The 21,429-nt window shown below is 35.8% G+C and overlaps 3 protein-coding genes across 6 annotated transcripts; all 3 read left to right on the top strand.

Moving 5' to 3' along the window:
• The first annotated feature begins 3,631 nt into the window (after positions 1–3,631).
• Positions 3,632–7,280, top strand: LOC143465802 (protein PRRC1-like). Its single transcript, XM_076964276.1, has one exon. The coding sequence runs from the start codon at positions 5,821–5,823 to the stop codon at positions 6,718–6,720; it is 900 nt and encodes a 299-aa protein (XP_076820391.1). The 5' UTR covers positions 3,632–5,820; the 3' UTR covers positions 6,721–7,280.
• Positions 7,281–7,436: 156 nt separating this feature from the next.
• On the top strand, positions 7,437–14,734 carry LOC143465800 (RNA-binding protein FXR1-like). 3 transcript variants are annotated; one of them, XM_076964270.1, is made up of 14 exons: positions 7,437–7,743; positions 8,019–8,071; positions 8,265–8,370; positions 9,169–9,389; positions 9,547–9,760; positions 9,944–10,193; positions 10,366–10,565; positions 10,790–11,000; positions 11,116–11,209; positions 11,411–11,508; positions 11,785–12,012; positions 12,102–12,203; positions 12,376–12,450; positions 12,746–14,734. In XM_076964270.1, exons 1-14 carry the CDS (start codon positions 7,588–7,590, stop codon positions 12,901–12,903), a joined length of 2,166 nt encoding a protein of 721 aa, XP_076820385.1. In that variant the 5' UTR covers positions 7,437–7,587; the 3' UTR covers positions 12,904–14,734. The 3 variants fall into 3 exon arrangements, with proteins under 3 accessions (XP_076820385.1, XP_076820387.1, XP_076820386.1); XM_076964272.1 differs by having other exon boundaries at positions 11,893–12,012; XM_076964271.1 differs by lacking the exon at positions 12,376–12,450.
• A 144-nt stretch (positions 14,735–14,878) lies between these two features.
• LOC143465801 (uncharacterized protein CXorf58-like) lies at positions 14,879–21,348 on the top strand. 2 transcript variants are annotated; one of them, XM_076964273.1, is made up of 8 exons: positions 14,879–15,640; positions 17,134–17,268; positions 19,314–19,413; positions 19,567–19,767; positions 20,035–20,166; positions 20,299–20,528; positions 20,603–20,765; positions 20,970–21,348. In XM_076964273.1, the coding sequence occupies exons 2-8, from the start codon at positions 17,198–17,200 to the stop codon at positions 21,294–21,296; spliced, it is 1,224 nt and encodes a 407-aa protein (XP_076820388.1). In that variant the 5' UTR covers positions 14,879–15,640; positions 17,134–17,197; the 3' UTR covers positions 21,297–21,348. The 2 variants fall into 2 exon arrangements, with proteins under 2 accessions (XP_076820388.1, XP_076820390.1); XM_076964275.1 differs by lacking the exon at positions 17,134–17,268 and having other exon boundaries at positions 14,879–16,042.
• Positions 21,349–21,429: the final 81 nt, after the last annotated feature.

Consider the following 21,429-nt stretch of genomic DNA (forward strand, 5'->3'; position numbering starts at 1 on the left):
ATTTGTGCTTTGATAGTGTTAACTTGGCTAAACCTTTTTGAACAGTAAAAATTTTCATACCGAGATTACTTTAACAGACTAACCGTTATGGAAAACGACTAATCAACTCCAAAAACTAGGTTTTAAAGCTGGATTATCGCAAACATCAGTGAGTACAGGCTACCGTATGTACTACTGGCCTACCGCTAGCTTAGGTAATCAGTAATCACCATTCTTCTATTTTCAAAATCACCTTTTAACTTTACGATTATGCACCAGCTTATTATCCAGGTATCTGTGAAGAAAACCATCAAATAAAACCGACAAATACGGAAATTACTGCTTCGGACAAAACACCACAGCGCAATCAAAATCTATGTAGCCTAATAAACAACGATGTAAGTTCAGGACAAAATATTTCAATAAGAATAAGTTCAATAAGAAAAACATTGACTCTTTAGCGACATTTTGCGAACGTCATGAGAGGGACATAATTGCGTTTTAACGGCAAAAAGACCAAAAATATCGGAGAATTGGAACCCATTACTGGTTAATAATAATTTAATTCTTAAGGCATCCAAAAGTTTTGTTTTTAATTGATAATAATCAAACCATTGTCAATTAAAAATCACGCTGGAAAGAAATTATGAGTAACTTTCACAAAAAATTTCCGAAAGGTAATCTTGCATCCCTTTACTTTTACTCACTGCTTTGAATCGTTAATCACCGAAATTAAGATCTTAATGGATGCAATCTGGAAACGCGGTTGTTGATTGGTATGACAACAACTTTTTTTCAGAAGTTGAAACGTGCAAAGCGTCCATGAAGTTTAAATTCCTCGCACTGCGGTCTGCTCGCAAAAGCCATACAACAGTATGTGACTATTGATATGATATATACGCATACAAATGTGATTTTAGCTAACCCAGGTTAATCTGATTTAAAATACTAGGCTATGCAATTATTTAACTAACAAAGGATTTTTTTTTTCTAAACTTTTTTGTGAGTTTTTATATCTCATTTTCATTACTTATTCTCTATGGGTCAAATGTTGCCTATTTTTTCTTTACAGTGTATGATCAAATTTGAAAATTCTAAAACAAGCATAGGCTATAGTTAAAAACAGACAAAGTTATAGGCCTATGTAAAGTTACTATTTTGAGAAAATGCTGTTTGTATACGCAAACCAAGTCCTGTAGATCTATTTTTATTTCAAATCTTGCATGTTGAATTTGAAAAGCGATTTGCAGAAACGGTAAAAAGTAAATTGCAAGGATTTTCGATAGCTGGTTCATGGATGGATTTTGTGGAGAAGCAAAAGTTAAGCTATACCTATGTAGAAATTTGGGATCTATTGTTTAAAGTGTTAGGGCCCACTCATAGATGGCGGAACGGGAAGCCGGATAAACTCAGCTGCATGGTTCTAATTTTCAAATCTAAATGTGGCAGATCTACAGCAAAGCTTGAGTCTCGATTTTAGAATTACAATTTAGACAACTGGGCCCACACACCTTGAAAAAAGTCCCGCCATCGCTGTAGTTGTCGCCATTTCATCGTGTAGGCCGAGTAAAGTCGTTCGTATATCACTTTTGTTTGCAAGTCGCCATATTCATTAAAGTAAGTGAATTAGACATAAACTGGCCTACACCGGAATAATCTCACTACTGTACTCAAAAGATTAGGTTTTATCAACATTTCTGACATTTTTGGATGACTTTGAGAGTTTTAGAAAAAACAGAATAACATACGGAAAAAAACTGAGGAAATTTCTAAAATTTTTTTATCAAGCTTGATATTGTTTTGCCTTTTCCGGCGTTAGGATTTGGGATTGATGTGGAACTTTTATGAAGGCAAACTTAAAAGTAAAATTAAGTTTTAATCCTGGGATCATGGATGGCGCGGTAGGTTATATTTGTTACCAAATCAGTGGATTTAAACATTAATTTTTCATGTACTTTCTCACAGCAAACGTAAACGCTGTCTCCTAAAAAAAGATCATAGACTACATGTAGGTTTTTTAAGCCTGTTTTCAACATTGCTTTCAAAACACGTTAACTAGTTAACAATTAACCAAGTCGAGGTTACATGATCACATGTAAATACCTTTACTTCCAAAGTGCGTGTGGTAAACAACGAACAATTGTTTATTGTCAGCTATCACAATGTTTTTGGTTCATTTAATAATGGTTCACCGCTTTTTCAGATGTGTATTGTATTTGGCAATAAAAATGAATAGAGCCTGACACATTGACTATTAAAACTTTACTATACGCTTAGTGGATTCTTGGAATTTAATATTCCCCGCGAAAATTTCTGATTATTTGATTTGCAACGAACAGTCCACGAGCTTAACTGGAACCGGTTTATTTTATATTATTTAAGTGATGCAAAGACTTTCCTCAGTCCCAGGATAAACACTCTGATGCCATTCGATGCATTCATACTCCCACCAGGCTACCTCTGCTCGTGTCTAGCTTTTGTCCAATGCCAACGCGTGAGCGTGTTACGTAGTGATGGCGTCACTGCGTTAGTGATGAAACCACAGTTTCGTGTGTAAGTGCTTGGAACATGTTGTGTGCTAGGCTAGCTCTTATCGCCTAATTGTTGATAGTTATGTTTTATAAATTTCAAGAATAGCTGTAGGCCTCTTTGTTCAACTCAACTGCGATTATTTTTTTGGCCTACCGTATGGAGGTCATAAACGTTATGCTAGGTGCCTTTTTTACAATGGACAGCAGCGCTCCACAATTCAGTTAGGCTACTGGATTACGGTACTGTAAGAACGTGGCGTGCTATAGGCCCAGGTTAACTTCGTAAAAGTCCGTTTACTTAAAAATTTAATATGTTCAAATCGCTTTACTAAGCCATTGTAAGCTAGTGGTTACCATTGATTATTTGGATGGCTAAGTCTGTGAAGTTCTCGCGGAATGTGCATTTGACAAAATTAGCTCCTCACTGCCTGGTGAATTAAGGAGTGTACGGAAGGCCTATACGCCTAGTTTATATTTCTATATATATCACTTTTCTAGGCTTGAACTTCAAAGCATATGGGAAAGTGTCCATTAAGGTATAGTCCTAAGTACATTTTCGAAATTTACTCTGCCTCTGATAGCCTGTAGAATGGCAGGTCACATTACTCTCGTAAGCAGTTCGCATTCAGGCAGGTCACTTCGCATTTGCATTATTCTATTAGAGTTTCATTTTTATGATTTCATTTTCAATTCATTCCAAGATAATTGGATAAGTTCAGAATTTAAGTCTAGTATAGAAGTGCACAACCACATGATGTCTTTGCATAGCCTACTATAGACTTCAGCTGCTCAAAACTGTGACGTTATTTTGTTGTGCACTTGTATACTAGACTCCAGGATTTTATCTCCCAACTGGACAGTATGCAGCAGTTTTCGATAAGAAATCTTGTATGCAAGGACACAAATTTTTAAGTGACAGCACGTACTGAAATCTTACTGACACTTTCTCTGTTTAGGTCTTGATTATAAATTGGCATTCAAACAACCAACTTCTGCTTGTGTTATAAGTTTATTATAAAGATGAAAAATCTTTGCACGTACATTAACGTATTTATGTTGTTCATGAAATGTCATGGCTCGTGTATTGTTCTGCCAGCATTCTTCTTGGCATTTTTTACTTGCGAATGTAACACTTTTATCTGTATATAACGCAATTGTATATACATAATTTTGCTTACTTAGGCAGATGAATCACTAAAAGCCACAGAACATTCTGACACAGTAATTTAAATAATCTGACTGGAGCTAAGTTATGAACACTATACTTCAGTATTTTGTTTGACACCTGCATTACGTCAATCTGTTGTTAATCTTGCTCAAAGTATATTTCTGTGTATAACTAAGTTAATATGCTTAACTTGCTATCATGCAAACTTTTCTGCAATGTGCGTTGCATGCTACGATGACCACATGTTGCAACGTCATATAAACAAGTCAACTATGCATGATTCGAAGTACATTAAAATGAAAACTAGGCAACATTTTATAATATTTTTTTTCAGTTGTGTAAAGGAATACTTACTTCAATGAAATCCTCAATCCAATCCAAAGTCCAGAACACTTGCTATTTAATAAAGAATTGTAGTTATTCGATGATTTCCATTGCAAAGTTTAGCTGATTTAAATAAACCTCACCAGACGATGGCCATAACTCGGAAAGGGTCTCTTGTAAAGCATCTGGCCAATCTACCCGCTATAAATGACGTACATATTACTTTTGCAGTATAATGCTTTAGTATGGTGCCAAGTCAAGCCTGCATAATAATTGTGCCGAATAAGCCTACAATAGATGTTTTACATACCATATGACTTGTTTCTGTGATGTTATCTCTTCATTAATGGAATTTCTTATGTAATGTGATTTTTATGGCCACGTCTGGAACTAGTACTTTAAATCTAATCTGTTCTTGGTTTTCATCGTGAAAACTTTTGAGAATCATTTCTTTGCCGTTACGAAGCTTACGTTACGAGGCCAAACAGACAGAAATGAATAGGCTACACTAAGATATACAGAATTACAGTGATATGTGCAACGATAGATGCTACTTCTGTTACTCTACCCTACCTATCTAAATCAAAAGTAATTTAAAAGAGTTTGCTTATTATGTTATTGTTTTATTGTCTTATTGAGTTTTATTTTTTTGAGTCAAATTAACTACACATGTAACACTAAACTTCCAACTAATTGTAGCAAAAATGTAACTCATATAAACTCTCTTTGATATTAAAAATGCTCCCATCATCCCCCGGCAGGGAATTAGGTCTAATCCAGCACATCTTGATGATATTTGATGTTCACCACTAGGCTACGGTGTCACCTGTGATCATGTAGCAAAACTGGAAGAGATGTTTGGTTAAGGAGAAGTTTTTGTTATGTATTTTATCATTTTGTATGCAAACGGAACTGTTTTTCAACAAACAGTTGCTTCAAAACGTTAATGTTTCCGGTCCAGTCTTTCTAGACTGGTAGGTTATCATGAAAATGGTACAGTTGGAAATCTGAAAATCATGAAGAAATTACGGTGAGTTTGAAATCTGGTTGTGAGTATAAAACCATTATGAAATTATTATCATAAGCATCATACATGTTCCAAATTCTGAACACCTCGCAACAACGTTCACAGTACAGTTGGCTCGATAGCTGAGTGGTTCGACCGCTGGCCTCGCAATAAATGCGACTCTAATTGTGTGTTCGATACCCAGTGGCGCTATATTGTCGTTATGCTTTTGGGCAAGGCATTAATGACACTTGCTCCTATTCAATAGACCGGATGGATAGTTCTAAATTTCTGGGATACTATATAAAAATAAAAAAACCTAAATAGAAAATTGTGACAATCAGAACTTGCACAAAGACTATCTCGATAAACTGCGGCTCGAGCGATGAAGAATCATTGCTGGGTTTAGGTCGTGCATAGGTTTTCCTTAGTCCGAGGATAAAGATTACCATACTAATGTTTTTAAAAACCGATTGAATTACCTAGCTTGGAATACAATCAGCCGGAAAAATTGAGATGACTCCTTCCTTTAAACCACTTCATTTTATATATTTATATAGCTTTTAAGTTTTCACTTTTGGTTTCCGGTAGAACAGTCCTGGAATAGCTCATACTGTATATATATATATCCATTCAAATTTATCGTAAAAGTTCTAAAGACTATATACATTAATATACAACCAAAGTAGCTAAAATTTTTAGACAGGTCACAGGTGTTTGGCTTTTTTAACATATTTTGAAATTATGTTTAGTGCTGTAGTTGCAAAAATTTAGGGCGGTAGTCACAAATTTCTAGCATTTTGAAATTGAAAATGATGGAAGAAGTGGCACATCATGAAGTATCAACGGAAGTTAGTGAAAAAACAAATGCAACTGCTCCCACACCAACCATAACAACCAGTACTACAGCTGCTCCACTACCAAATCCCCAACTCCAAGCAGCTGGTGAAAGTATCGAGATGTCGATAGTGGAAGATGGGCTGAAATCTCAAGGTGGTGTGTGGGGATGGATTAAGTCTGCATCGAGTAACCAATTTGTCCAGAAGGTGATGGAAAAAACAAAAACTGGTGTGGACAAAATGATAACAACACTAGATCCCGGTATGACCCCGTACATGAGAGAGGGAGGTGACATAAATTTTGTTGTTGCTTCTGATAAGGAAGTGAAGTGGGCTGCGGTGCGTGATGCATTCCAGAGTGTATTTGGTACTGCCACCGTTACTGGAATTGCAGCACAGTCTAACATTGCCCCTCAACCAGTTGGTTACACTGCCGGTTTAAAAGGTTGTCAGGAGAGGATAAAATACTTAAGAAAAGCTGGTTTAATTGATGAAAATCAACCTTGCATCGCAGTGGAAAATTTCATTGTTGAACAAATTCCTGACCACTGGTTTGACATCGGTTGCATTTTACTTGACGATCCAGTTCACAACATCACTTTCGAGCTTTTTACTCTCTCAGTTCCAGTTGATCCCGATGTGATAAACGGTATAAAGCAAGACACTCCTGCAGATTATGATCGCCGGTGGTCAGGGATGGCTGTGACGATTGGGGAAGCAATACAGAAACGCCACTCATGGATAGATCCTTCTGACTGGCATAGAGCCTTAACAGGGCGTTCTAGACGTGACATCATATACTCTGCTAGCTTGTCGCTGGCAGAATTATACAGAAGAAAATTGCCAGAAAAAAACCTGGAGCAGAATATTTGAACATGTATTATTGACTGGATGGTAAACTGGCAACAAATTCATTTTGAAAACAGGTTTTCTATAGAAGCTGATATGCATGAAAGTAGGTGTGCTATTGTACTCTGGAACATGGTGAAGATACGATGAAGCTTATGTGGCTGACGTTGTTTCTATCTGATTTTACCACCACGCTTAAGCAGGATTTCTCACATGATCATGTTACTATATTACAATAGTACAATATTCGAGAAATGAAAAATGTTTCTACTGATAACGAATACAGTCTGTTGAAGTTGAGACACTGCCCTTCCCCGAAAGAGAGTTATGACATATAACAGGCTTGTACAGATGAAGCTATAAAAATTTCGTTTCATATTATATTCTTGCTGAAATCATTTTAAAATTTTTCGACCGGTAATATTGTACATTTATACAGTTCAAGACTCTCATATATTTAATGGTGCATTTTTTTCAAGTTTTTCTGTTTGTTGATGTTTGTTTTAACTGAAATATTGCTGGAAATGTACATGTCTTGTCCTAATCCTGTTTCAACTTCAGGATTGGTAGCTTCTGTTTCTGTTTTCCAATCATGACAAATGTAATGTTCTAGTGCCCCTTAAGTTTAGTTCAAGAGCTGTTTATCTGTAATCAGTTTGCTAGCTCCTGTTTAGTGGTGCTTCTCTACTCATTAAAATTCACCTTGCCATGTAATAATTAGTATATTGAATGGTCGTACTATTTGCCTTATGGTTAGTATACATATAATTGCTTGTATTGTTTTGCTAAATGTAGCAAATTGTAGCTTAACTCACTATACAGTCTTCTATACATCCTTTCTACAAGTAGTTTTAGTAGCTGGGTAAGCAGCAATGAAGAACACTGCGTTAAATGCTGTATATATATATATTCATATTTCTATGTGGATCTTTTTACATTATGTGCAATCGTTCCAGAGATAAGGCAATAAATTGGATTTGTTTATTATCTGCTAAAATGGAGCAAAGAACTGTTGAGGTCAGAGGTTCCAATGCTGCTTATTACAAGGTACTTGTATTTCTTTTTAGTAGCTATTCAGCAACAAATCTGTGAACTTGAAGTGGCTGTCTGGACCATTAACAGTACATAGTCCATCAACCTAGTTTGCTGAAACCTGTTTGGTTGCTTTCTTTGAGTCTGTTACATCCTTGTTTTAGGTTCATTGGAATAGGTTAACTTTTTAACATAATGGGCATCTTTGTTAGATGCATCAACAGAGCATTTTAGTTATATATATAAGTAGAAGTTCCCTTCCTACTTTTTGCTGATGTCTTTATTTTTAGGCTTTCTTGAGTGACGTGTTTTCGGATGGGATTACAGTGGCATTTGAGAACAAGTAAGATTGAAAATTACAAATATACTTTTGATTTAGAAGTAAAATAAAAATGAAGATATAGGTTGGCAATCTGAAGGTTAACTTTATTTTTGATTCTTTTACACACCTTTAAGTTAGAAAAAATACCTATTTAAACTTAAGATGTCTTCTCTAAGTTCTTATTTCACGCAATACAAATTTTGTTTTAAAATAGTTGGCAAGCAGAGAGGAAAATTGGCCTAAATGAAGCGCGATTCGCTCCATCACCAGAGGCAGCAGCGCTAGGAGATGAAGATTTGGTGGAAGGTCAACAAATTGAGGTGAGAAGTTCATAGTTTATTGTCAGTTACGTTGCTCATCAACAGTTGTTTAACCGGATATTTTGTTATGCACATCCCTGTGAAATTGCTTATTAAAGTCACACCGCCCTTTCGATAAAGTAAACTATGACTTCATAACGAAAGAGGCATTGTCAAATGTCTGTCATCGAACGATGCTTTGGTAGATTTAACTTTATATTTGAACTTCTTAAGGTCCCAGGGGATTATAGACTCAGCATGATTGTGACATTACATTTCATTTTGAACTTATATCTTAACCTATGAAGTTTTTCAACCAATAAAGAAAAAAATAATCACATTATCAGCCAAGCAAGTTGGTCTTGAAAACTCTGTTATTTTGTCCATGAAGTATTTGATAAACAGAAGTCCAATGCTGTGAACAGCTGCAAGACGTCTTGTTCTCCCATGTGGTAACTTCAACCATAGTAGAGCCGAAGACTTATCATTGCATAAGCATCAGTGTCTGGTATTTGTTACTCGCATGTCAAACTGACAATAACGCTAATGATGATAGTGATCTATTTGCCAGTCTGTTTCTAAATTTCTATTGATGGTGATTGGTGGCTCACGTGGTTGTTGTTTTATTTGTTACTTATTATAAGTTAGCACTTGGGTTTGAGGAATAGATTTCTATAATCAGCAATCCAAAAACATACATGAATGATTGTGATTCACACATAAATTAGCAAAACTGCTGGTTCATAGGTTTTTACAGTATTATAATTGCAACAGCAACATCGTAGTGATTAACATATTTTGCATTGCATTATACAACAGGTCCATACAAGAGCAAATGACATGGAACCATGTGGTTGGTGGCTCGCTAAGGTTAAAATGAGCAAGGGAGAGTTCCATGTAATTGAATATCAAACTTGCACACCAAAGCATACAGAAATTGTGACAAGGGAACGCCTGCGTCGTGTGAACACCAATCCTCTCTTCAATGTTTCTCCATTGCAAAAAGTGTCCCTTCCTGTACCTGATGATCTTCAAGAATTGTGAGTATTTCTGTGGCGAAAAACAAAAGTTAAGTTACTGGCTTTTATAAACTTTTTGTAGCTTGTAAAGTTGCTCAAATTCCTTTGTGCTCACATTTTGTTATTAAGTACAGTGACATGTCACGTCACATTTTTTACTGTGTTTTATTGTCTGCAGTTGTACCAAATATATTGATGCACACAAAGAATTCGAAAGAAGCATTGATGCAATACTTGTTCGTTATAAACCTGAAACGAAATGCTTGGATGCGATCGTACCATCAGAATCAGCATTAAAACGAGCTTCCATTGTTTCGGACCTTCATTTTCGCAGCCTTCGTACGAAGTTAGCGATGCTTATGAAAGTTGAAGAAGCTGCAAAGCAATTAGAGGTTATTTTGTGGTTGTAATATGCTAATATAAACATGAAATAAGAAATATTAACATTAGATACGTTTTATTGCATGCGCATATGTGTAATTGTATACATTTCGTGTAATTGCGTAATTCCATTCACATATTGCCATATTGTACGAAATATCGACACTTGTTTAGGTTTTGAATATTTAATGCAGGTTACTCAACAAAGGGCGAGTTCATGCACGGAACACTTCCATGTCAGTTCTGATCTCATAGGACTTGCGATTGGCACAAATGGAGTCAACATTATTGCAGCTCGACGAATTCCTGGTGTGCTTGACATCATTCTAGACGAGGAAACTCACAACTTCACCGTGTATGGGGAGACAAAAGAGGCCGTTAAGAAAGCGAGAGAAGTTCTCGAGTTTATGGAAGAGGAAGTTTGTGTGCCAAGGGCTTTCGTTGGTCAGTAAAATTACTTTCATGTTTGCATTTTTTTGACTACTGATGTCAAAATTATTGCTTTTAGTATAAGTAAACGTAATCTATCTCCATTGTGTTTTTTTTCTGTTAATTTGTAAACATTTCACCTGCTTTATTTTTCATGCTGTTGCTGTTTCCAAAAATTCATGTACAGGTAAAGTAATTGGCAAAAAAGGTGTCACAATTCAGGAAATGATTGATAAATCAGGAGTCCTTCGTGTTCGAGTGATTGGGGATGACGAAAACGATCCAGCACACAGGGAAGATGGTCTAGTGCCGTTTCGCTTTGTTGGTACAAGAGAATGCATTAACAATGCCAGAGCTTTACTTGAATATCATGTTGCATACCTAAAGGTATTTGTAGCATTGCCTTGCCAAAGATAACAAATTGTTGTAAATTGTAAATTGTTTTTAAAGGGAATTTCAGACTTTCTTTGTTGAAAGACATTTTCCATTAACAATATTTTTTGCTTTTATATTTTATTGTTTGTCATTGCTTTAATAATGCGTCGCTACTCTCAGAAATATTAATTTGTGTCCGTGTTTGTAATGTTGTTTGCACATCTTACTTTACCCAGGACCTTGATTCTCTGAAGCTGGAACAGATGAATTTAACGCAACAGATTCGTCAGCTTAACGGGGGTGGTATGAGCATGTCGATGTCTCCTGCTTCGTCTAATCAAAACCTCAATAACTCAGGATTGCCACCTCGTGGTGATGAAAGTGATGGTGGGAGGAGGTTTCCAAGACAAAATCGATTCCGAAACAGACAACGATACACGGATAGAGGTGAGTTGATGAGTATGTGATAGTGGCATTGTCATTTGTTGCAGTGTTCTAGACTGAATCTATGAAGTACGAAGATATTTTTCATGGAATCAATTTCGTATTGATTGACTTGCAGAAGGTAATGGCACAAACTCAGAAATGTCAAACGTATCAGACACAGGGTCAGAAACTGGAGATTCTATGGCTGAAGGAAAACCTTTAACCAGAAGGTAAATGACTCATTACCTGTGTGCGTAAACTACGCCTCAGTAAATAAACCTCTCACCTACACAGCATTCACTGGGTTGTGTCAGTTTCACATTAGCATGGACTGATGCAATTGGCAGTCCAAGGACAAGCCTGGCCGCCTTGTGTATTGTTAATATCGATCCGAGTTAAGGTTATTACAATTTACAACATATTGATCACAGAGAATATGGGCCTGGTGCAGACCCAAAATATCGTGGAAGAGGAGGGTATCGCAACAAACAGCGAGGTGGACATAATCAAGCTAACATGAGAAATTCGAGTAAGATATAACTGTGAGAAAGATATAACTGCTTTTGTTGACCGTGGGAAACCAATAGATGTGAATTGAACTTGTGCCATTTCTTTTCTTGCTTTCCATTTCGCCATAAAGTTTTTTTTAGTTTCTTTTGACAAAATGTTTTCGTTCTTTAAATCTTTGATTTCTAATTTCCTCAATTCTGCTTTGATTTGCTAAATTGTGTTATCCAAAACGATTTTTCTTCTAACAAAATTTTTTTTTCTATTTTTTTCTTTGAACCTTTTTACCAATATCCAGTCTTAAACGACCCAAACCGGAACCCTTTTGATTTGCTTGAGGGTGTTGAGGACGAACAGGGTAACGTAAAGCAAGGACAAGAAAACAACAAATTAAAATCTTCTTCAGGGCCTGGATATCAAGGGCACGAAAACGGCACAGCTGATGTAGTCGTCGAAAATGGCATCAATGGTCATGATGAGGAGCAGAGGCAAAACGAAAGCAACCAAGAGACCTCCCAGGAGCAAGGTAGAGTTGAGCCAAAGTTCTTATCAAACACAAACTCAAGTCCTTTTTTGTATTTTCAGTGATTTTTGGATATAAATTATGTTCAACAGGGTCAGGTAGGGGTCGAAATCGCTCACAGCGAGGTCGGGGAAACAACCGAAGAGGGGGCCGGGGAAACAATAACCCACCAGTAACGAATGGGGACATACCAAGTAGGTTTTTGACTTTCAGTTTTATTATTTATTCTATTATTTTATTTTCCACGGTCGCTACCATCATCGACTATAGCAATATTTTTCTGAGATTTCTTTTCCAATCTCTGGTGATGTTTGTCTGTAAAACATGAAACATCTTACGATAAGCTTTTACTTTTTCTTCAACCAGAGTGTGATTCCAATGTTGACTTTCCTCCCCTTTCTCATTCTAACTCTCCCTCAGATCTTTCTACCTCTAAAGAAGGTATTTCGCATGGCTCAGACCTTCCACCTATTTTTCCTGCATTGATACTGTAGATGTACTCTGCTTACAAATCTCCACTTTCCTCACTACTTATTTCTTGGACTTGTACAAGTTATTGCGTTGTTGGAATGAATTTAAAATGCTTTACAAATAAGTTACACGTTTGCAACTTCCCATGTTCACATATTATCATGAAGAGAGTAAATTATTTTAATTTCAAACTCTACGCGATAACCAAAGTCTAAATTTTTTAACTTTCCGCACCACTGCTGTACCATACCTAACTGTACTTCAGATCGAAAAAGTGGACGCAATACACCCAGCTCAAAAGCAAATGAGAATGAAAATTCGCACCAAGGCGATGCTAAAGATCAAAGACAGCCACGAAAAAAGACAGTTGAAAGCAATAGCAATAACCAAGAAGCTCAACTTCTCAGTAATGGAGTTGCTTGAGAAACATCTGTTCAGATCTAATGACATCCTGACTTGAAAGTCGTTTCAAATTCGAAGCTATTTATAAGATATAGTGTATAAGTTATTCTTCACAAACTCATACCTGCTTGTTAAGAACAACATGTGTAAATAAGTCTTCTCTTTGTACGTTAAGAACAACGCGAACACTGTTGTGCTAAATTATTCACCTTTACAAACTATGTTTTCTGGTGATTTTTTTTCTGTTCCAGTGGGGTACTAAATGTGATTGTTACTTTTATTTTCCTGTTACACTTTGGTCAATTTATGTCAATATCTGCTGTGCTGGCATGCTCTGTATTTTTATCGTCACTTGCATCACCTTGATAAGCTTGACTTTTTTTACATGGTTTCTTGTTTTCTCTTTGTGCTATTTATTCTGACAGTGCATGTTGGTGCTCCAGCGGTGTTGCAAACACAAAGTTGTAGAATGATATTGCTAGCAATTGCTTGAATTCAATGCCTCACTTCTTGATGATTAACTTTATCACCAAAGTTAATATAACTTATTTGTAGAATCATTTCAACTCTTTCAGAATGATTTGAAATCTCACAGTGGATATTTTCTGGCTGTCTGACATCTCAATTTACATTTTTTTAAACCTTTTTTGATTATTACAACGAAAGATTTGTACAGTACTTATGAAAAGATGAAGGGAAAATTATAATTTTCTCCCTTATCTATTGGCACACTCTATTCACTGCTGAAAAAGCCAAGATTTCTTCCAACAATTTAATTGCAATTTGACTCCAGCGCAGCTGAGAAGGAGAGGTGGGATTCCTCGAAACCAAGAATAGGTTGCTTTGTCCTGTCCATGGGTTGATACCGCAAATCTAAATTATTCTTAAATTTTGTTGCAACTAGTTCACCTTGGGTTGATAACTGCAATACTGCAACATTTAAAGCTGACTGTTACTGAATATTGTCACATAGTTTAGATATATAGTTTTCAGAAAATGTTTAAAAACTTGCAAACTGTAAAGGTAACGTCCATTTGTATATTATTAGCTTTACTGACCAAATGCAAACTATTCTTGTATGTTGCGATATCGTTTTAAGCAAATGTTTTGCAAATATCAGCCGCGAAAATGGGACAGACATGGGCAGTGTCAGGAAAACTTAATTCTCAGCAACTCAATTCTTTATAAAACAACTATCTATTATGTAACAGTTTGCTTGCGTGTAATCTGAAGTGTGTTCTGTTTTTAGTTCTGCGTGTTTGAGTTCATGTACAGGTTTTGACCTTATATTTCGTTATGAGCATGTTGTTTGTCTTTTTTTTTCTGACCCAATTTCGTGCACTGTGACGCAGCATATATTCTGTCAGACAAAAATCACACTGTAAGCTGGTACAAGCTGCTCTCTTAATTGTATGAAGCAAACATTTTCACTAACTTTTGCTCTCATATTTAAGTGGTAAGCAGAAAATACTGCTTTATACTCAATTGCCTTCAAATCTTCAAGCCAATCTCCGGGCTCACAACAAAGTGTAATAATGTATTTACGTCGACCTGACCGATCAATTATTATTATTACACCTGACCATAAAACACAAATTTGCTTGAGCATGATTTTGTCCTTCGGCTTTCAGGTGTTATTTTTCAGATTGTTTTCACGACTAATTTCGCTGTATTCATATTTATCTGTTGATTTTGGTGTAGCCTACATTCAACTCATTAATAGTGCTGTTTTTACAACATTGGTGAACATGTTTCAACTTGTAAAAGCAAACTGTTTCAAGTAATATGTACACGTTATGCAAGTGTTAAGCTGTTTGCATGACAAAATAAACCTGCTCTTTTTGCAACTTCACATTTCTCGTGTTGAGTTGGACTGCTTCAGTAAGACACATTCATTCATTTTATTTTTCGTCTTTAATGTGTGGAACGAAAAGATTTGTTGACGTATTGTTGTGTTGACAATAATTTCCACAATTTGGTCGGGAAAATGTGACAAGGCCTCGAGGGCAAAAACGTACATTACGAACCGTAAAAAAGATATTAGCGTCAGCACGGCCACCAAACCCAAATTATAAACACATTATTAAAACATAATTTAACACAAACACACATATTTCTTGACAAGATTCGCGTTCAGATAGTATGGTGGTGATCATGGGAATATAAGTTTTGTTAAGTTACAGTACTTTCTGTTTTTTCGTAATGCCATGTTTGACTACTGATTTCGTAATACAGTAATATGTAGTATTATTCGTAATATGTAGTATTTAATGCGGACAGTTCCTTTGATATGCTATAGCTACAAGTTATACTTTGCCAGAACCACTGACTATTCGCTCTATTTTAAGTAGGAGACTTCCCCTTCAGAAGTATGTAATGAATTATATCAACCATCTTGTTATAGTGGCTTCAAGTAGGGTTAGCACTGTAATATACCAGAGTCTCCTTTTTTCAATCGACGGTCATTTTTCTTTTGCCCATTCGCTTTAAAATAAATATATGCAGTATATTCTTATCACTAGATGACGTAGTTGTCTTAGCAACAAAACATCAGAAACGTCAAAAAAGTCCCCTGGTCAGAAATGCTTAGTCCTATATTTGAATAGTATTATAGCCTAGTGATAGACATTGGTAATGTTGTGTACAAAATATGCGGCGTGTTAACTCATTATGTCTGCTGATGCAACATAGCCACCAACTCCAATCAGTCTAAGCCCCATACAAGTGTCTTTTGCCAACACTAACAGACACACTATCGGTCAGCCGGTATATAGACCTATATATGGCTAACTGATTGATTAGGCCTAGCCCATAAGTTTTGACTTTACGTTTACGAAATATCAGAAAGCCAGGAATTATGTAATATCTTACTTTAATCTTTGTGGTGATTAGTGTAATGCATACCAACGGCAGGTTTCCTTTACTTTTTCACTCCCATATCAGGATCGAGTATTGACTATTGAGGAATTATCACTGGCAGCGCCTATTTCACCAGCTAGCCGGTTACCGAATTTGGAAAAAACTACTTCGGTAAACGGCTAGCCGGTTAAGCAATTTGTATTTTCTTGCCGAAGGCCAGTGTAGTAGACATGTACTTATTTTACTGGCTACCGTTTACTGAAGTAGAAAGTTACGAATACGATAAATGGCAATTACTCTAGTAAGTGAATTGAATTGTTTGCTAATTTTCAACTTAAAATTAAGTACTAGTTTTTCTAAAGTGTAAACTAACCTAAAACTAATCCTTTCTGACCTAAACTCTAACTTGTCATGATAAAATTACTAAGCTAGGATGCGAATTTGAATAAACGCTGTTTTCCAACTTAAAAGAACATTTTCTCCAAAGTCTAATTTAAAGCTAATCCTCTCCCACCCAAACTCTCACCTCTCATGTCTAAATTAGATAGAAAATAAATTTGGACAAAAAAAGAAGTAAAACAACAACCAGATTCCAACCCGAGACCTCCAGCATACGAACCCCATTGTTAACCACTACACCACCACCACCACCACATAGCTTTCTTCTCCCTGTCTAAAACGAGAGTAATAAACCCAAACTGGTCACCGTATCATGATTCAGCAACTTCGGTAAACGGATGCTGGTGAAATAGTTACTTCGATTATTTATCAATTAACCTACTACGGCATAACTTCTTTTCTATTACCTTTTAACTCCATTCCATTTAGGCCTTGCAGTTGGAGTGCAAAAGTACAAGAGACCCCAAATGGCAAGTTTTCACATAAGTTCAGATGTTATAATTTGAACCTTGCAAAACTTAAAAACTAAACAGACAGGAAAAGGAACGAATTGCGTTGATAGTGATAAGAAGATCAAACTTTAAAGCTATAACAATTTTAGTCGTCTTGTTAAACTTGTTCAACTTTTTATAAAAAGTTTTTAAATTGTTTTGTTGTAGTTTAACCTTGTTTGAAATGGGATAAATAGCGCAACTTATATTTGTTTGCTTAATTTCGAACATTACTTTATTATAGTAAAATAAAAAACAGGATATAGTTTGGCACTCTGAAAGTTAACTTTATATTTTTCAAAAGGTAGAAAAAAGATTTTTTGAAAAATATAAAGTTAACCTTCAGAGTGCCAAACTATATCCTATTTTTTATTTTACTTTAAAGTTTGGTAAACACGGTTCAGACAACAGCAACTTTGTAGAAAGTATGTTATTCACACACATTGTGGGTGAAATTTTGATTTGGAATTTATCTGACCATTGTTTCATTTTTGTTAAACAGTTGGATATCAGAGTATCATATCTTGCTGATTACCAAAAAGGCTATAGAATTATTTATTGTAATTATGACTCACAGTCACTCCCAGTCCCAATATGATCCAGCGAAAGAAATCGAGAACATGAATTCTGATTATCGGTAATCTCTAGTTAACCTGTCAGCTTACAATATCAAAATATGTTTCATATTTTGTAAATATTTGGTAGCCTATTTGCCTGAATGTATATTTTTGTGAAAATGTTTTTTCAAAACATAGTTTGCTAGAGTAAAGCATTATGTAGAAATAAGCTTTACACTATGACTTTAGTTTGTAATCAGAAGTCATTTTTACATGAAATGAAAGGAATTCAGAATTATATGAAAAAACAAATGATAAACGCAAAAAAATTGAAAACAAATTCGTCGTAAAAATTGATCATAAAAGTTTCCTTAATCAAGTTATAGGCACATAACTTGGTAAACATTCATAACATTCAAACAATCATCATTGTAAGTTGTCGGATAATTTCAAAGTTCCAAGGAAGTTATTTTTTTGGATTCAATTATAAAAATGGTAGACAAAAATATGTTTTTGAGGAAGTAAATTACCCCAGTTAGTCACAAAGGATTTATGCTGAGAACCAAAATTCATGAATCGCAACTGTCAGATCCAGCGCCAGACCTATCACTTACACTACACACTGTAGAGCATACACTGATTGTCCGACAAATGATACAAGAATGATGTAATTAGAGTTAGTAGAGCGCACACCAGAGATACATTTTATGCAAAACACGTTTTATGTTTGAAAGTGCCCTGTTAATTCATTCATTCATTCATTCATTCGTTAATTCATTCATTCATTCATTCATTTTATTTTTCGTCTTCTTTGTGGGGAACGAACAAATTGTGCTGACACAGTTGGTCGCAAACATATTAGTAGTTATCGACAATATTTTCCACAATTTGCACGGGAAAATGTTGCAAGGCCTCGAGGGCAAAAACGTGCATTACGTACCAATTAGAGAATGTAAAAAAGATATTAGCGTCAACACGGCCACGAAACCCATATTATAAAACACATTATTAAAACATAATTTAACACAAAAACACGTAATTTAAACATATTTAATATAAAACAAAAGTTACGCTGATAGTTTGGCAGGACATAAGCGTTGTGTCACCGTTAAGATGTTGGTTATAATTTTCCATTTGAGCTGCATACTTGATGCTTGCGCATATGTGCATAGGTGTTTGGCGCAAAGTATGCAAAGGAAATATCTGGGGCACAGGAACCATCTTTTTAGCCTAACCACTTATTGACCATTGCTGTTTACATGCAACTGGAACGCATAAGCAACCTGGCAGTTTGTATTAGGGATAGGCCGATACGAACCCAAACCCGAATAGATTCGCCGAATATCGCCTTTATGGAAGATTCGGGGGAACGCGAATACCAACAATGGCGAACCCGAATACAATATTACTTATAAATTTACTGAATTTCCTAAGAAATGATGATCTAGTTTCTCGACAATGCTAAACTAGAGTCAGCAGTTCTGACAATGAAGGTCGTTTTTCTAACGATTTTGCTTTTTCGATAGTTTTTTAAACACTATTTTTCGAAAGAAAGCGATTTGCTTATCGATTACGTCATTTTAGAAGCAACATTTGACAACTTTTGGAGGAAATTTTATTGTTCGGTTCTAATACGAATAGATTCGGGATTCGTTCGTGTCGACCTTCATGATATTCGGGTTCGCACGAACCCGAATAATCTTCCTCGCGGCACATCCCTAGTTTGTATCGTACTTACAATTTTTACACTTGTATAATGAGATATAATTTAGTGGGAACTATGCCTGTTGGTTATAGTTTGAATTAAGGAAGTAGGGGCTGGATTGGTTGGTTTTCATTTTGCCTCACAGCTTTGCTTGTGTAGAAATGAAAACATTTACATATTACAACTACTGTGAAGGCATTGTTGGCATCTTTCTTAAATATAAATCATATGCATAGTTGCATTGCACTTCAAATCATCAACAAACTAAAAAGTTTGAAATATGCAGTTGACATATCAAGATCATAAAATTTGCAAAATTAACGTACTTCTAATTCTGCAGAATTTTTACAGTGTTCAGCAAACATGCTCTTGCTGTATTTACTTTTTCATGCCAACTTGATTGTATTTTATTTTTTGCAGAATGAAAAGTTTGATAGCTGCTGCAACGATAGAAAGAGCATATTTATCATATCGAGATCGACAAATGTTTATTCTTTTGAAACACGCAGTTCGCGCTGCTGTAAGTTATTAAACACTTAACAAATTTATATATTAAATTGAAAAGCAAAACGTTTGTTATAAAATTATTTCTAAAATATCAATGGCTAAATAAAAATGACCATTACTCTTCCAGAGCATAATGAAAGTCTGAACGGCGCAATTTTGTTTTAAGGAACAATCATGGACATACGACATTCTTCGAAAGATCAGCCCAAAAGAAGCTGAGCTGTTAAATGATCCAAGTGTAAAAGCAAGAGTTCGCTTTCGATTTGGAGGAACTGAGTTTCCGCCCATTATTTTGTTTAAAATATATTTGACCAACAATGGGACAAAGTACATTAGTGGAAAAAGAATTATTCGGCCGGCAACAAATGTAAGAGAAATGTTTGTAGCACATGGTGGGAAAGAAATGTTAAACATTTTGATTAAACGCTACTGTGTGAAAACTTTTTCCTTTTTTTATCGGAAACACTTAGGTATAATAAGTTTAGGTTCAAAGATATACAACGTAACATGAGACCATATGAGCATTCTCAAATCTAACGATATAGCATTTATCTTCTGTTACTTTAATTATTAAAAAATCCATATACTTTGACTCAATTAATGCATGATTTCTATTGAAAATTAAATCCTTCAGGCTGCATCTGATGCATGCAAGTTAATGGGACATCGGAAGTTTTATGATCAAATGATTATTGATGCCTGTCAGTTCGAAAAGGATAAAATCACAGATGAAGTTGATGTTACCACTGTAAAAGATTACATGCAGGTGAAACATTGTGTTTGGTGGATTCTGTAATTAAATAAATTTCTCTATGGCTTTCACCATCTCGCCAGATAGAAGTCAAGTAGTTTTGCAAAACGTTAATTCAAAATGTAGTGAGCAATGCTTGATGTACAGTACCTTAGTAATATGGATGAAACCCCAAGCTATCTTGGAGGAAAGGAAAATTATTGGAGACAGCTCTCACTTGAAGTCCTACCAAGACAGAGCATCATGTATGACATCATTGAGTATTTAAAAACGAAATCGCCAAGTCAGCGATTACAAAATGAGATGCCCGTCTTGCTATCAAGGCCGGTTACGCAAGAAGTTCAATTGGAACAATTCCGTGTGATCTCAAGATTGCCGTAAGCTTATAACAATTTCCTTAGTAAACTATCCAACGTGGTATTTAGTAGTTAAACTAATACTTTCTATTCAGTTCACCACCAAGTAGCGCATACCCTTTCATTAAAGCGGTTGTCAAGCCACAAGCCTCAGGGGGTGCTACTCAACGACGATCAGTCCAGTCTAGGCGGAGAGTTGCCAAAATGAAGAAAATGTATGGTATGGACTCAAGCAATGATCATGTCAAGCGTGATGAGGTTCACCAGAATTTTCTATTCTTTGATTTTCCTTTTAGTTATGTTTTAAAGTTTCCAGTATTTTTTTCAATCAACAAAATAAATGAGCGGTCACTGCTGTGCATGTGTCGAACGTTATCATGGGTTTAGTATTGGAAACAATTTTAACAACTACACCACAAGTTCCGACTTAAATCTATATATAACAATGAGTTTGTGTTACAGGCGCAAGATCTTACTGTCCGTGCCACTTCATCTCTCTCCAGACAGGTTGATATTGCAGAAAATCTATCCCATCCCGCCACTACCTCTCCTAAACCTACTGCCCCGTCCACTGTCAAGCCCTCGACAGGTGTCAGGAGGGAAACTAGACCTGCACCTGACGTGGAACCAGAAGAGCAGGAGGCCCGGGCTCTTTACGAGTGGACGTGCGACCTTAACCTGGACGAGATAAATAAGGGGATTTTTCCTTCTAGCGCATCGAGGCCTGAGTCAGCCCCGAGATCTGTATCTTTTTCTTCTCAGCTCACGAAAAGAGTTTATGCGACATAACAATTTCTGTATGTCGTAGTTTACTTCATTTTATCAATTATTATTTGTGTTTTTTGGTATTATACTGAATTTGTATTATTATGTACTTCTTGTAAACGTTGAAGGCCAACAAAACACTTAACTGCCTAAAACT

Source organism: Clavelina lepadiformis, chromosome 7 (genome assembly GCF_947623445.1).
Source record: "Clavelina lepadiformis chromosome 7, kaClaLepa1.1, whole genome shotgun sequence".
Classification (NCBI taxonomy): Eukaryota; Metazoa; Chordata; class Ascidiacea; order Aplousobranchia; family Clavelinidae; genus Clavelina; species Clavelina lepadiformis.

Bases quoted from the DNA above. Each gene is read 5' to 3' on its own strand.
- LOC143465802 (XM_076964276.1), top strand. From the start codon at position 5,821: ATGATGGAAGAAGTGGCACATCATGAAGTATCAACGGAAGTTAGTGAA.
- LOC143465800 (XM_076964270.1), top strand. From the start codon at position 7,588: ATGCTGTATATATATATATTCATATTTCTATGTGGATCTTTTTACATT. The intron at 7,744-8,018 runs GTACTTGTATTT...CTTTATTTTTAG, and splicing joins CCAATGCTGCTTATTACAAG to GCTTTCTTGAGTGACGTGTT. The intron at 12,451-12,745 runs GTATTTCGCATG...ACTGTACTTCAG, and splicing joins TCTTTCTACCTCTAAAGAAG to ATCGAAAAAGTGGACGCAAT.
- LOC143465801 (XM_076964273.1), top strand. From the start codon at position 17,198: ATGACTCACAGTCACTCCCAGTCCCAATATGATCCAGCGAAAGAAATC. The intron at 20,167-20,298 runs GTGAAACATTGT...CTTGATGTACAG, and splicing joins CTGTAAAAGATTACATGCAG to TACCTTAGTAATATGGATGA. The intron at 20,766-20,969 runs GTTCACCAGAAT...TTTGTGTTACAG, and splicing joins ATCATGTCAAGCGTGATGAG to GCGCAAGATCTTACTGTCCG.